The sequence below is a fragment of the Felis catus genome, chromosome C1 (genome assembly GCF_018350175.1).
Source record: "Felis catus isolate Fca126 chromosome C1, F.catus_Fca126_mat1.0, whole genome shotgun sequence".
NCBI classification, from domain to species: domain Eukaryota; kingdom Metazoa; phylum Chordata; class Mammalia; order Carnivora; family Felidae; genus Felis; species Felis catus.
In genome coordinates, this window is record NC_058375.1 from 106,257,335 (window position 1) to 106,272,478 (window position 15,144).

At 51.2% G+C, this 15,144-nt stretch overlaps 1 protein-coding gene across 1 annotated transcript; it reads left to right on the forward strand.

Moving 5' to 3' along the window:
* Window positions 1-208: 208 nt before the first annotated feature.
* RIIAD1 (regulatory subunit of type II PKA R-subunit domain containing 1) lies at window positions 209-7,123 on the forward strand. Its single transcript, XM_003990631.5, has 5 exons — window positions 209-366; window positions 861-937; window positions 4,865-4,911; window positions 6,267-6,394; window positions 7,003-7,123. Exons 1-4 carry the CDS (start codon window positions 283-285, stop codon window positions 6,335-6,337), a joined length of 279 nt encoding a protein of 92 aa, XP_003990680.1. The 5' UTR covers window positions 209-282; the 3' UTR covers window positions 6,338-6,394; window positions 7,003-7,123.
* Window positions 7,124-15,144: the final 8,021 nt, after the last annotated feature.

Consider the following 15,144-nt stretch of genomic DNA (forward strand, 5'->3'; position numbering starts at 1 on the left):
TTAGGAATCCCTTTTCCAGTTTTCCTCTAGAGCCTAGAAAAAACACTATGTGAGGCTGGGTGGGGTCCAGAAGGGCCCATTCCATATACAACCACGACGGGAAATGAGCCCCCCACTCTGGGGAAGCAGATCTCGCGGACAGCGGCCCGAAGTTACTCCTCGGCCTGAGAGCGGCCCCCGCACTGCTTGCCCCAACCCCGCCCCGCGCGCGGTAGAGAGCCGGATTTGGGGGGGCGGGGCCTCTTCGGCCGCTTGGCCCGTCGCCTTGACGACCCGGACAAGATGGCGACGCTGCAGGGCGGGTTTCTGGGGCCGGACCCCGGGGCGCTGAGCCCCGCGCAGCAGGAGCAGCTAAACCGCTTCAAGGTGGGTGCGCCCCCCACTCCCGCCTCCGTCAAAGGGCGGCTCCCCCGGGACGGGGGCCGCAAACGGGGGGAGGTCCGGGAGGAGGAGCGCGAGGGCCGGTTCCCGGGTAAAGAGGCGGACGGCTGGGGGGCCCCCGGCGGACCCCTGGGCTCGGGGGCCCTAAACCGAGCCCGACACGCGCCTGCAGGAAGAACTACAGCGGGCATTTAGACGGGGAAGTGGATCGAAGTTATTGCCGGAGACAGTACCTTCGATCCAGACAAGAACTTCCGGGCGGTGGAGACCCGGCCTTAGTAATGGCCCCTGAGCCCGAGCAGGCGGCGGCGTGGGGGTGTTGATCTGTAAGAAAGCAGGCAGCTTAAAATGTCACACATCCCGGGGAGAGACCCAGGTCAGAGGCTCATCTTGTTTCCCCAAGGCCTCACCCCCGCAGGTCTTGAACCCTGAAATCTGGCTCCTCATGGAGCGTGACCTTTTTGCTCTCGTTCCCCCAGATTCAGACTCGGATTGCTAACGAAAAATACCTAAGGACGCACAAAGAAGTGGAGTTGCTCATAAGTGGTTTCTTCAGGTAGGTGGTTTTCCCAGCCGGCCACAACTAGTGGGAAATATGACCAGATCTTGGCTGCGGAGACATGAGTGTGACTGACCGCTTCTTTCTTTAAACACTCCTTATTGCTGCCTTTAGGGTCAGAAAGGTATTGTGTGTGTGTGTGTGTGTGTGTACACACATATAAATATATTTTAAAGGTTGAGAATATTTTATTTTTTATTAAAAGTTTTTTTTTTTTAATGTTTATTTTTGAGAGAGACAGAGCATGAGCGGGAGGGACAGAGAGAGGGAGACACAGAATCTGAAGCAGGTTCCAGGCTCTGACCTGTCAGCACAGAGCCCTTTGCCTGGGGCTCGAACTCATGAACCATGAGATCATGACCTGAGCCAAAGCTGGACGCTTAACTGGCTGAGCCACCCAGGCGCCTCAAAAGTTAGAGAATATTTTAAAATTGAGTTTTTTCTAACTCTGGGATTTGTGGCACCCAGAGTGTTCTTAAGTTATCTCTAGAGGTTTTCTTCAGTTATCTCTCAATTCTCAAAAATATGAATATTCAGTCATTTTAGCTGTAAGGGTAAGTACGTATCTTCTGACACTTGGAAGAGGTAATTTGGCATTGAGAAACTCAACAGGCAGCCATTGGGTGTAGGACACTATTTTGTTATTTTTGACACTCCTTTGTCTTTCCTGGATCTTACCGTTTGTTCTTCATATCCTAGTCATTTCTCCAATGGCAGCAGATTCTCACAGGGCAGATAGGAGATGGAGAAAAGGAAAATAGAAACTTCTCTGTGAAGGTTGGTTTATTTGGGCCAGGCATAAGGCTTGGGCAAAAAATAGTTTAGGGGTCTTTTGTCAATGTCAGTCCTGGGGAGCAGGCCATCACTTTTGCACTTTTTCTTTTTTTTAAAGTTTAATAATTAGAGTGTGTGTGTACCTGCATAAGAGGAGGTGGGGGTGGGGTACAGACAGTGAGGGAGAGAGAGAGAATCCCAAGCAGGCTTCGTGCTGTCAATGCAGAGCCCCACATGGGGCTCGATCACGAACCGTGAGATCACGACCTGAGCCGAGATTAAGAGTTGTGTGCTTAACCGACGGAGCTGCCCAGGCGCCCCTTTGTACTTTTTCTTCTAAAGGGAAGTAAAGGTTGACATCATTCATATCCAGGGAGCTTGCAGTCCACATTAGGAATGACTCCAGCAGGGAGGTTAGGGAGAGATGTTAAAAGCCTGAATTAAATCATTTGCATTGTTCACAAACACAAGGTGTTGGGAGGTGGTGGTGAATGAAAAGGGTGGTGTTTTAGTCACATGTCAGGGATGGCCCAACTTCTCTGTCCAGGAAGTTTCTAGGAAGAACTGGGTGTCTGCCTGGCTGCTTCAAGAATAGCCCCTTCTCTTCCTTATTATTCCTACCTTCCAGGCCAGGGAAGCCGCCAGGATTTTCCCTTTGCTGATCTTGAAGCTACCTACAGGAAATTCTCCTGGCCCCTTTTAGGCCTTTCTCTTTCTGAGGTGGAGGTGGGAGGAGGAGAGGAAGTGTACTGGATACTTCAGATGGTTGTCCCCTTGGGAAAAGAGGAAGGGAGAGGAGGGGATGGAATTGGACAGCATACCTGCCCTCACCTGTTCTTCAGGTCTCTGTTCTAGACTCACTCTAACCCGTGAGAAGCTCCAAAGTGTTTTTGTTGGGAAGCAAGCTCTCCACTTGGGTTTTCCAGATCCTAATGATTTATGGTCATTCAGTCACAGCTTTCCAGGGTATACTTGTACACACTGTATGGAACTCTTGTATCTTGAATTTTGGACCTGAAAAATGGGAAGAGTAGGGAAATTGTAGAAAGGCATTATTAAATATTTTAGTATATAGCTAGGCAGATGAATCTTCCCAAAATTTAGAAGTGATAATGTCATTCCTTGGCTGGAAAAATCTTCAGTGACTCCACAGTATTGCCCCCTCTGCCTTTTTTTTTTTTTTTTTAACATTCTGTTGAAATGTAATAAAAAGTAGCATACCCTAACCTGAGTGAACTTTCACAAGATGTAGAATATACATGGTACTAGGGTCCAGATCAAGAAATAGAACCTGACTAGCCCCTCAGACCCTTCCAAGGGGCCCTTGGCCCCTTCCAAGCACATCCCCCCCCAAAATGTAGCCAGGATCCTGACTTGTCTTAACACAGATTTGTTTTGCCTTTTTTGCACTTTAGTAAGTGGAATTCTACAGTACATGCTCTTTTGTGACAGTTGCTCAATGGTATCTCCTAGATCCCCCCCCCCCCATTCTCATGCTGGGTATGTTCCACTTTGGGACTAGTCTGAGTGTTATTCACCCACCCCCTTGCCTCCTGAACTGAGTGTAATCGTCTCTCCCTGGCCTTCCAGCTCTCCATAATACGGCCCCTTTGCTTTCCCCTGTTGTATGTGCCTGCCCCCCAACCAGCCAGACGGAACCTCATCATTCCACTGACCCCATTGACATTGTCAAGGGTGCTGACACTCCAAGTGCTCTTCTGACCCTGGGGTTTCAAAGGTGGACAGGACCCAGTCCCTACCCTGAGGAGTTCACCATCCACAGAACACGAGCTGTTTCCTTTCATGTCTGGGCCTTTGTTGCCCCCCTCGGTGTGGGATGCCCTTGTCCTGTCTACTGAAATCTCACGTGCACCTCAAGGGGTGCCAGCTGCTCTGTGAAGATTCCCCCTGCCACTCTCAGTAACTGTCTCCCTGTCTGCAGCACACTGTTAACACCCTCTTATAGCCCTTCCTGGAGGTTGCTTGGCCTTTTGGACATTTGAGAACCTACCCCTTCTCGGGGCGCCTGGGTGGCTCAGTTGGTTAGGCATCCGACTTTGGCTCAGGTCATGATCTCGCGGTCCATGAGTTCGAGCCCCGCGTCAGGCTCTATGCTGACAGCTCAGAGCCTGGAGCCTGTTTCAGATTCTGTGTCTCCCTCTCTCTCTGACCCTCCCCCGTTCATGCTCTCTCTCCCTGTCTCAAAAATAAATAAACGTTTAAAAAAAAATTAAAAAAAAAAACTTACCCCTTCTCTTTTACTTGACTAATTTCTTTGAGGGGGTGCTGTATTTTATCTTAAAAAAAAAAAAAAATCATTCCCTCGTATCCAGTATAGTTACTTACACAAAATCTGTGCTCAGTAATTCTCAAATGGAATTCAAGGAGGAGGGAGGCCAAATTCTTAAAGCTTGGGAGGCAGGGCTTTCTGGGTGGGGAGGCCTTCTTCCAGGCTAATGGGCAAGGGCATCCGTGGCCGAGGAGATGTGATGTAGAGAGCACTGACCTTGGCACCACAAGACCTGGGCCCTTGGCCCTGTATTTACTCACTTGGGCAAATGATTAACCTTTTGAAGGTTTGATTTCTTTCATATGTAAAATGGAGTGGGCTCATTGCTGTTTCCCAGGGTTGTAAAGTGAGATAACATTTGTGAACATTCTTTATGAACCATAAAACTCTGTGAGGGACCAGGCCCCACCGGCAGCTCAAGTTCATCTTCTCGGCTTTGTTGATGGTATTGTCCCCTGGCCCCTGTGGGAATCCATGGTTGAACGTGATCCTCGGGCTGTGGGGTTGTGTATCTGTGCCTCGAGGACTAGGCAGCGGGCCTTCACCGCCCGCCTGTGGCTTGGCCTCCGGTTCTGTGAAAATGTTTGTTGAATGAATGACAAGCCTCGCTGGGCTGTGGCGCAGCTGTCCTGGGGGGGCAAGCAATGCCCGGGCTTAGTGCCATCTGGAACACTTTGCCCCCTGCCTCTGAGCAGGACCCAAAGGACAGTCACCAGTGGGAGGGTCTTTGTCGGGAGCCCTCCGGCTGACTGACCCCTGGGCGGGTCCATTCCCTGAAAGTGCGGGACCCACAGCCCAGCCTGAGCACAGCCTGCCTTCAAGCCAGCTTTACTCCTGCCCTTATCCGTCATGTTTTCCAGAGAAATGTTTTTGAAAAGACCGGATGACATCCAAGAATTTGCTGCAGGTAAGGCAGCGTCGGTTTTGGTGTCTGAGAAACCAGCACGTTTGTATTATCGCAGATTTGGACTCTGTACGAGCCCACGATTCTCCCTGGGAGTCTGGGTACCTATTCACCTGATGTCCCCCCAGGGAGCTTTGTTCAGAAGGCCCTTTCTTCCACTGTCACTTCCTCAAAATGAGGACAGATCAGAAAGGAGGTGGAGCTTCCTCCTGGTGAGAACCATGAAGAATTTTGAGATTCCCAGAGGAACATACTGGCAGCTCTTTTTTTTTTAAATGTTTATTTATTTTTGAGAAAGACACACACACACACACACACACACACACACACACACACACAGAGCATGAGCAGGGGAGGGGCAGAAAGAGAGGGAGACACAGAATCCGAAGCAGGTTCCAGGCCCTGAGCTGTCAGCAGGAGCCCGACATGGGGCTGGAACTCACGAAGGCTTAACCTGTATTTAAGCGGACGCTTAAAGGACTGAGCATACTGGCAGCTCTTTCCCCACCCCAGGAATCCTAAAGCAGGGTTCTCCCCCCTGGCTACGCATTAGAATCACCTGGGGAGCTTTTAAGACATGCTTTTTAAGAAATGCTGATGCCTAGGCATACTCCCTGAGGTGATTATTTAATTAGCCCAGGGTTGGGGCCCAGCCCCGCAGTTGTAAAGGCTCCCCAGGTTATCCTAATGGGCTCCACTACCTCCCACTCCCCAGCCGCTGGCTTAAGGTCAAAGGTATTTAGAAGGAAGGGCTGGGTTGGACACTTTCTTGGGTCCTGTTAGCCGAGGGAGTGGTTTTGGCCTCGCACCATTTCTGAGTGAGTCTAGTGTGTCTTCGCTGCCACAGCAGATGCCGCCTCTGATTCACATCATGCCGGGTGTATGAAAACCCTCCTCTGGCGTCATTGTGTGAGAGCCTGGCTCTCCTCGGAGAGGATATTCTCAGAGAGGAGAGGGCGTGATGTCTCCTAGAGGAGCTGGCAAGCTAAGCTGAGGCAAGAATAACACTTGGCATTTGTTTGGGCCCCAGGATGGGCCGGGAGCAGAAAACCCCGAGATCCCTTAGCCCTCTGATGGCTCCCTGTGTTTCAGCACGCCGACAGGCTGCCGGGCAGCGGGGAATGGACCGGAGCCATCCTGTGTAAGCCCTTCCTGGGAAGGCCTGAGCTGGCAGGCTCGGGCGGGGACAGCGACCTCCGGATCTGCTGTGACCTCTCCCTGTACCTCGGAAAGCTGGGCTGTCGGGAACAGCCCTACTGAGGCCGAGCCATGCTGGCTTTTGAGCCGAGTAAGCCATCTCCCTCCCTGCCTTTTCCCCTTGGGTTTAGATAATTTTCTCTTTTCGATTCTTATCCCAGAGTATTTCACGGATCCAAGACTTCCCAACAAGATTCACATGCAGCTAATTAAGGAGAAGAAAGCAGCTTAATTAGCAGAATCTTGATGCTCAGCTGCTGAGAGAGACCAGCAAGAACACAGCCTCAGGGTGGGTGTTAACCTCACTTACAGACAGAGGCTTCTTTACTCCTGTCAAAATAAGCACCGTGTTCCCGTGTTCTCGGCCGGGTGGGAAGGAAACCAAAGGGAGAAGCTGCAGAGAAGTTTCACACAGTGTTTAGTTTTCTTGACACTATTTTGGGGAATTAGGGACTGTGAAGAGCGGCCCAGGGTTTGTCTGGCATGTCCATGGCAGGAAGAGACATCTGTCTTCTGAGCCTAGTGAAATGCAGGCGTGTGGGAGTGAAGGGAGTGAAGAGAACCAGGGAAATGGGGTAGGGCCCGCTCTGCCCGCACCCTGCTGTAGGACTGCAGGGCCCCGAGTGCTCCCACAGTGCCCTTTTCTTTAAGCCCCTGGTGTGGGGGCTTCCCATTGCTTCTGGAAGGGGCAGGAGCAGTTTCCCTCCTTGCATCTTGGGCTGGGGGCTTTCCTGCTTGGTGGAGGGGGGACATCTTTATACCAGGCTCTGCCATGAGGGCTATCTCACATTTTTCAGGCAGGATGATTTCTGAAGTGATTTTGTGGGCTGGGATTGTTTGGTGTGAGGTGGGACAGGGCCACATTCCTGATTTAACAGCACCGTTTGTGTTTTGCAGGACCGCCTGGAAGCAGGAGAGCCCTGGTGCCATCACTGTGGGTTTCCAGGCCGCCTCGGGCCTGGTCTGCTGTTACAAAGGCTTGCAAAGCTACTCATTAAAAACAGATGTTTCCACTGTATTTCACTCCAGAGGAGGAAGTCCTTCTGTGTGGGGGTAGCTCTGCTCCCACTCTGACCCACTAGGCCAGCCCGCCTCTTGCTCCCAGAGCCAGGGCTGGACAGAACAGGGATGGGGACCCTGTGGAGACTGTGGGGGGGTCCTGTGGGGACCCTGTGGACAACTGATTGGGGTGGAAACAAGCTGAGCCCACGCTTCAGCGGGGCTCTTTGGGGTTTTTTCTTTCATCTTCCCTCCTGGGTTACTGTACAGAGTGTGCGGGCGATGACAAACCTCTTTAGCAGTGACACCAGAACCCGCTTGAAGGACGGTGAGAAAACGAGATGGGACCAAGAAAGCCCATTTAAGGTAATGTGTCTTGTGAAATATGACTCTAACAGGTGACTCGAGGTGGTGGAATTTGTTCTTGAGGATTTTTAGCAACAAGCTACCCGTCCATTTGGTTTTCAGCTAACAGGCAGGGGAGTGGACCAGTTGGCCTTGAGAGGTCCTTTCCAGGCCCAGAAGGCATAGACGTTTCCTGTGTTTATGCCCCACCTCTCTGACCTCCACATCTCACTGTTTGAAGGACCTCTCACCTGTGTGTCTTGTGTCCACATCACCATAGCAACAGGCACAGCCACAAGCAGTCTCGTCCGTCTTGTTCCCAGCTGCCAGCACCTGCCGTAGTAGAAGAGCATCTCGAGAACTATTAAAACTATTCATGATAAGCTATAGAACAGGAACCTGAGGAGTTATTTGGGTACTTTCAGAATCACACTTCAGCAGCTGTGGCTCCGACAGTGAGGTGTCCCTGTTTAGAAAATCTGAACGAAGTCTTCAGCAGAAAACACACATGTGCTGAGGACCTCTGATGTGAAGTGTTAAATTAGACACTCTTAGAAACTTTCCTGGGAGGAGAGGCCTGCAGCAAGGTGGGGAGAGAACGAGGTGTTTTTCAGATGCTTGAGTGTATGATGTGATCCTGTGAGGGTACAGTGGCTCATTCCTGGGGGGTTTCCTGGCAGGAAGAAGAAATGCATTTTGATTAGCATGTATTTGCGAGCCAAGGAAAGCATGCATTTGGCACGTGGTCACAGCGTACCTGCTCTGTGGGACACAGTCTGCCAGGTCCACTGGGTGCGATGGGGAGGCCATCCTGCCACGTGATGGCTTAAAGTCTGGGAGGAGATGTGCAGGTTTTCTCCCCAAACCTTAACCGTTTGGATCTCTCGCCTTTTAGACTGAAAGCTCCATCAGAGCAGGGACCAAATCTATAAACCGGACTTGTTCAGTGCTGAGTTTCTGACTTCTGGCCCAGTGTCTGGCACACAGCTAGTGCTCAGTGACCATCTGTGGGAAGAATGAATGCTTGCATAACTGAGTGAGCAGTCGTGTTATATCAGCCACTATAAAGGCTAGAATGTAGGGCCCCTTGGTGGCTCAGGCGTTTGAGCGTCCAACTCTTGATTTTGGCTCAGGTCATGATCCCAGGGTGGTGGGATCAAGCCCTGCATCGGGCTCAGATGAGCGTGGAGCCTGCTTGGGACTCTCGTGCTCTCTGTCCCTCTCCCCCACTCATTCACTCTCTCTCTTTCTCTAAACAACACCACAAACACAGACTGTAAAGTTAGACACTGGTGACAGAAGTAGGTACATATAAAGGAGGAGGGAAGAGAATACGTTGTCAGTCTGCAGGAGTGAGGGAAGCCTCAGGGGAACTGACGTGCTAGGTGGGAAGGGATTTGCCAGGGAGATGTGGGGGTGGGGGAGTCAGGGTGCCACAGGTGCTTCCATTTTGCTGAGGGTGGTGGTGGCAGACCCTGTTTGTTGCCAGCTCATCCTTGCCCCCCCCCTTTTTCTTAATGTATTTATTTTTGAGACAGAGACAGAGCATGAGCAGGGGAGGGGCAGAGAGAGGGAGACACAGAATCCGAAGCAGGCTCCAGGCTCTGAGCTGTCAGCAAAGAGCTGGAAGTGGGGCTTGAACTCACCGACTGTGGGATCGTGACCTGAGCTGAAGTCGGATACTTAACCGACTGAGCCACCCAGGTGCCCCATCCTTGCCCCTTTCTTGCTAATGGAGCATCGGCTTTGTTGAGGGCAGCAGTGGGCTCGGCCCCAAGGATGGCATTTACTGAGCAGCAACTACATTCCTTGGTTTCCCAGCCTGCCTTGCAGCAAGGGCAGACACGTATACACACTGTGGGTTTCTAGGAAAGCTTTTACTTAACAAAAATAAGGGGGAGAGGGAGTTTGACAGATGAAGATGGTGTGCCCCACCCCCCAACTTTCTCACCTTCCTGATTTGAACCTGCATGTGATGTCTAGAGCCAAGAAGCTGTGGTAAGGCCGTGAAGGGATGGGCAGGAGGGTGAGAGAGCCAGTCCTCCAGAGTGGCAGAGAGGAAAGATCAGAAGACTGAGGCCCTGGTGGCATCTTTGAGCACTTGGACAGCCTAGCACATGCCTGCCTTCGGACTTCTGGACAAGTGAGAAAAATCCATCTGTGATTTGTTTTGAAAGGCCACCAGAGTTTAAGTCCTGACCCAGCACTTACTAGATGTGTGGCCTTGGCCAAGGCACTTAACTTCCGTGAGGTTAGCTTTCTCACCTATAAACCAAAACATGTAATTTGTTCCTCTTGGGGCTGCTGGGTTAGGGACAAAACAGGGACAGTGCCTGGCACGTGGGCAGTGTTCACGAGGGGTTCTGACTGGAGGTGGGCACAGTGCAGGGGCAGGAGTGGTGGGAGAAGATGCCAGATGGGAAGGTGGGACAAGTCACAAAGGGCACTGCCTGCTGGGCACGGGAGGGGGATTTGTATCGTGCAGGCAGTGAAGAGCCAGCAAAAGATTTTAAACCAGTTAATGAAGAGATGTGCGTTTAGGAAGTGTCAGAGTGTGAAGACCAACTAGGGGAAACTCGGACTAGAAATGGAGAGCCCTGTAGTCCACACCACCTCCCCACCCGCATCTTAGCAGGTCTGTGCCGACTCCTGCCCGCTTTGTGAGCTGCTCTGCGTGGAACAGAAAATCAATTTACAGCCGCTCTCGCCAGTGGGGCGTTATTCTTCTCACCCAATAGAACCCCAGGCTGTAGGCAAGATCCAAAATTTCAGTGGTGTCAACCAGTACCCAGACGGGCTTCCGTGTCTTCTGCCTTAGCCTGGGGCCTCACTGTTGGGAGGGGCTGCTTCTGTACTCCAGGTGGGGAGAAGGAAGGAGAAGAGAAGTTTTCCTGGAAGTCCCCATCACCTTCCTCTCACAGGCCAGATCAGGGTTGTGAGGTCTACCCAGGTGCTCTAGCGACCAGGAAAGGGAACCTTTAATTCCTCTAGCTTCTAGAGAAGAACATGTCCAGAGAAGAGTGGGAATTGCTGTTGGGTCAACCCCAAAGCAGTGTCTGGCCTCCATGGTTCCTTCTCCATGTCCTGGCTAGTATGATCCTCTAAGAAACCTGAGTCAGACTGTCACTCTCCTGCCTGAAACCCTCCCGTGGTCTTCCAGGCACTTAAAATCCTGATGGCTCTCCAGGAGCCTTGGAGCCTTGCAAGACCCCCTCTCCCTCTCGGACTTTTCGGGCCCCCTGACTCCTGCCTGTCCGTGTTCCAGACACACAGGTCTTTTCTCCTTCACACGTGCCAGAGGAGCTCCCAAGCCAAGACCTTCGAACTCTGCTTGGATTCTCTTCTCCAGGCCTTCATGGGGCTGGCGGTCCAGCTGGGATCACCTGCTCTGAGAGGAAGCCTCTATTTAGGGCGCAGGCCTTGCTTCTCACACATGTTGGGTCCAGAGTGGTCTCAGGACCTGCCTCTGCAGTTTCCCCCTTCCCGCAAGGCTGAAGGATCAGCAGGAAGGGACTATACCAGGGATACTTGTCTTTCTTTTCTGGAAAGTGGGTCTTCCCCAGAACACTCCGCCCCCCACCACCAGCTCCCACTACCATCTCATCGACCAGACCTGTGTACATGGCCTCCTCCTCAAGGGAGGCTGGGAAGTCCAGTGTTTAGTCAACCCACGATGCCTGAGATAGGCACTTTCTCCGAGTCCTTTCCTAGGGATCCAACTGTCCAGCCTTCCCCAGACATTTTTAATTGTCCCGCCCCGCCCAAGGCTGCAGCGCGGGGTGGGGGGCGGGTGCTGATCTGTGCAGGGGCCTGGAAATAGATGAAGTCTAGTGTTAGGAGGAGGAGTTGGCGGGATGCAGTTTGAATGCGGTGGAGTTCTAAGGGAAGGCACAGGCTCTAGAGTGACTTCCTGGCTTCTTGTATGGGCAGAGGGAGAAGTGACGGGATCACTCACACAGAAGGGAAGCAGGGGGCAGGGGAAACGGAGATGGATTCAGACCCGGAGGTGTCCACTGGGTTTACAACTGGGCTGTGGGCGAAGTTAGTGTGAACCGCTGCAGCGGGGTCGATGGGGGTCCGGCTGAGTGGACTTCCTAGCAGATGTGAACTGGGGAGGTGGGTGTGATGCACCTAGCGTGGTGGCGGAGGCTGCCGCTGAGGAAGGGCGGTAGTCAGCCGTGGCAGCCAGGTCAAGGGTGGGCTCTTGTAAGGGGAGCTGGTTGGGCATCCAGCTATCTGGCATTTTTCATCTCTTGAGATCTGGTTTACCTTCGGGCTAAAAACGGTAGGAGCCTCTTGGAAATGTTGCACAGGTTGGACCTGATACCGGAGGTAATGGGGACTAACAGGCATACCTAACTATGCCACCTTGTGACCCGGAATGACCTGTGTCAGCTCTTCCTCCTCACACTTGGGGCAGTGGCTCTCACAGGCCTGCAGGAAGAATCGCCCCAGTCTTTTTTTTTTTTTTTTTCCTAATACTTATTTTATTCTTGAGAGAGAGAGCGAGCACAAGTGGGGAAGGGGCAGAGAGAGAGGGAGACCCAGAATCCGCAGCAGGCTCTGAGCCACCCAGGCGCCCCTGGATCGCCCCAGGCTTGAGGCACAGGGTGGCAAGGAGAAAGGGCAGCATCTAGAGGGTGAGGTGCTCTCCTTCCAGCCAGACGGGCTTCTACTGCCCTCTCCTGGGCATGGCTGCGGAGCCGGGACGCCCCTGGAGACCGCCCGTTCCAGGCCTGAGTGAAACGGTCAGCTCAAGAGAAACAGGGCTTAGGAATGGGGAAATAGTCACAAATTCACAGATTCCTGTAGAAGGAAGTTTCTTCAGAAGTTACAACACCCAGGGCCTCGTCTCTAGCAGTCCTGTTCCATGAACTCCTGGATGTTTCTTTCTTTTTTTTTTTTTAAGTTTAACGTTTGTTTATTTTTGAGAGTAAGACAGAGTGTGACTGGGGGAGGGGCAGAGAGAGAGGGAGACACAGAATCCGAAGCAGGCTCCAGGCTCTGAGGTGTCAGCACAGAGCCCGACGTAGGGCTTGAACTCATGGACCATAAGATCATGACCTGAGCTAAAGTCAGATGCTTAACTGACTGAGCCACCCAGATGCCCCTGAATGTTTCCTTCTTAAAAGTGCCGGAAGAAAAAAACCTTGGAAGGTTGATCATTCATTCATTCATCAAATATTGAGGTATACTATGTAGCCAGGATGCAAAGTTTGGGGAATAAAATACTCTTCCCTCGTGGAACTCACAGTCTAGTGAGGGAAGACAGATGCATAGATAGATAATTATAATACAGTTTCAAAGGTGAAGGAAGAGAAACATGCAACTCATGATGGGCATGCAAAGGGGGTGAGCAGACAATGTGTCCCAGCGTGGGAACAGAACACCACCAGATGGACCAGGATTGTGGGCCCAAGTTACTAATACCACATCTCCCCATTGTTAGCTCTGAAGAGCAGTTCTCATTTCCTCCAAAGGAAGTTCTTGCTGAAGTCTTGCCTCACTTTTATGTCTGTGTTTAACACAGTCTGTCAGGGCCTTGCTTTTCACAGAGGGGCATGCTACTAGATGTTACGTTTGAGCATCACTGACATGACCGAACTCTAGGGATGCTAATATTCGATGCACAAAAACATCTCCCTGGGAGCAGGTCGGCCTGTGCCTATGGACATCCTTGGGAAAATTCAGCTTTGATCCAAAAGAACCAAATGTGCCTTATGTACCATTGCCTCTCCCTAAATGCTTGTTGAAAAACAATAGACTCTCAGTGTTCTTTTTTTTTAAGTTTATTTATTTTTACTTATTTTGAGAGAGTGTGTGAGTGGGGGAGGGACAGAGAGCGAGGGAATCCCAGGCAGGCTCTGCACTCTGAGTGCAGAGTCTGATGGAGGGCCCAAACTCATGAACCGAGAGAAGCTGAGCCCAAGTCCAGAGTTGGATGCTTAACCAACTCAGGCACCCAGGCCCTCAGCGTTCTTAAACGAGCCCTTTTCGTTCCCTTGGGTTGCTGAGTTTCTTCATCTCTCAAGGGGAATAACATTCCCTTGTGGATTTGTTGTGAGGGCTGTCATTACGCACCCAGGCACCCATACCCATGTCTGGCCCGTGGTATTATTTCAACGAAGGAGCAGAACTCAGTGCATTCTCTCTCCAGGGCCAGGATTGGTTACCGAGGACAGGTCACAGTGGGTGCCCTGGTGAAGAAAGGGAGTAAACTAAATGCAAGTTAACATGTTGGAGTTTAGGACTATTTACTGTGAGACTGATGATGTAGAGCTTTCTCAAGAAAGCTTCTTCCGGGCCCAACACAGTGCTTCAGTAATCACACTTCTGACCCCATCTCTCACAGGCCCCAGGGGGACTGGAATCGGAGATCCTTCAGAAGCAGGACTTCACAACGTACCCTATTCTTGCGTCATCAGGGTGGAGAAGTGACAACACAGAGCCCTCAAAGAAGTACAGAGACGTGAAGATCTCTGGGGGTGGGGAGAACAAAATGCTAGTAGGTGTCTGATAGCTGTAGGGTGGCTTCATTGTCCAATTAACAAGTACCTGAAAACAGAATCTGATGGAATGAGGCTCAGTTGATTACTGTGATTCATTTCCACACTTCATGACTAGAGAAAAGAAAACCAAATGCCAAAGAGGACTGAATTGTAGACCTTCTCCAAGTGGAAGTTGCCTTAGATCCACAAGTCCGATCTTAGTGACAGATGAAGAAACTTGCCCACTGATGAGTGGCAGAGGGGCTGGCAACCCCCTGATTTCCCATCTAATGTGATTCCAGTATTTCATGCTAGAAAAAATAAACCTAGAATTATTTAGCTGGGAGAACAAAGCACGGCTACATGACAGTTCAGGAACACGGAAGTGTTATACCTCTGGGTAGTTAACCAGCCTTCTAACTGTAGGTGAGGACAAAATCCAGTCATCCCTTCGGCTAACATTGAGTGCTAGCTATATCTCACTCAAAACCATTTCCGGCTCCATGAGTTTCGTGAATTCACTGTTCTGCACTTCGTCTTGAACGAGATATGGGAACATCTACTGAGTGTAAAGAAGGGAAGTCCCCCGCCTCTAGGAAGGTGAGCTGCCCAGTGTATTCTTGATCACATGTACTGAAGAGGTCATAGTGGTGTTAGGACTCATCTATACAATCCAAACACATTGTTTGGTTTTGGACTATGCCACTTTCTGATTTTTTTCCCTCAGCTGATGGCCCTGCCTGCCCACCCCAGACCACCTAGGAGGGAAGAGAAGTTGTCTGTGGCTGTCCTCGGTGCTTAAAGGTGCTGTAGTGGATGCTATGCTGTGCCATCCATCCGGACACCCCTCTTCAGGACTGACACACTCACCCCTGTGCCCCCTCCTGTCCATGCTGCTGGGAATTTTGGTGGCTAACAGTTCTCAGCTGAGACCCATCTAGGGATTGCCCTCCATTGAAAAATCATCCAAGTCCACACCCCCTCCTGAGACAGCCTGTAGTGGTTGGTCAGTGTGGGAGGATAGAGGTCTGATTCTCTTGCCGCTGCGGGGAAAACTCTGAAGGGTCACAAGAGCTCCAGAGTTCCTGTGTCCAATTCTGTGGCCTTCTCGCTCTCACAGGTGGTACTGATACCAACACAAGCTTCATAAGCCTTTACTCAGATTTCTTTAAAAAACAAAACAAAACACATTTTATTTATTGTTTTT

What these genes read in the sequence shown, in the direction of transcription:
- RIIAD1 (XM_003990631.5), top strand. Translation starts at nt 283, where the DNA reads ATGGCGACGCTGCAGGGCGGGTTTCTGGGGCCGGACCCCGGGGCGCTG. An exon ending in CTCATAAGTGGTTTCTTCAG is followed by an intron (nt 938 to 4,864) that starts GTAGGTGGTTTT and finishes CATGTTTTCCAG; the next exon opens with AGAAATGTTTTTGAAAAGAC. An exon ending in CATCCAAGAATTTGCTGCAG is followed by an intron (nt 4,912 to 6,266) that starts GTAAGGCAGCGT and finishes TTCTTATCCCAG; the next exon opens with AGTATTTCACGGATCCAAGA.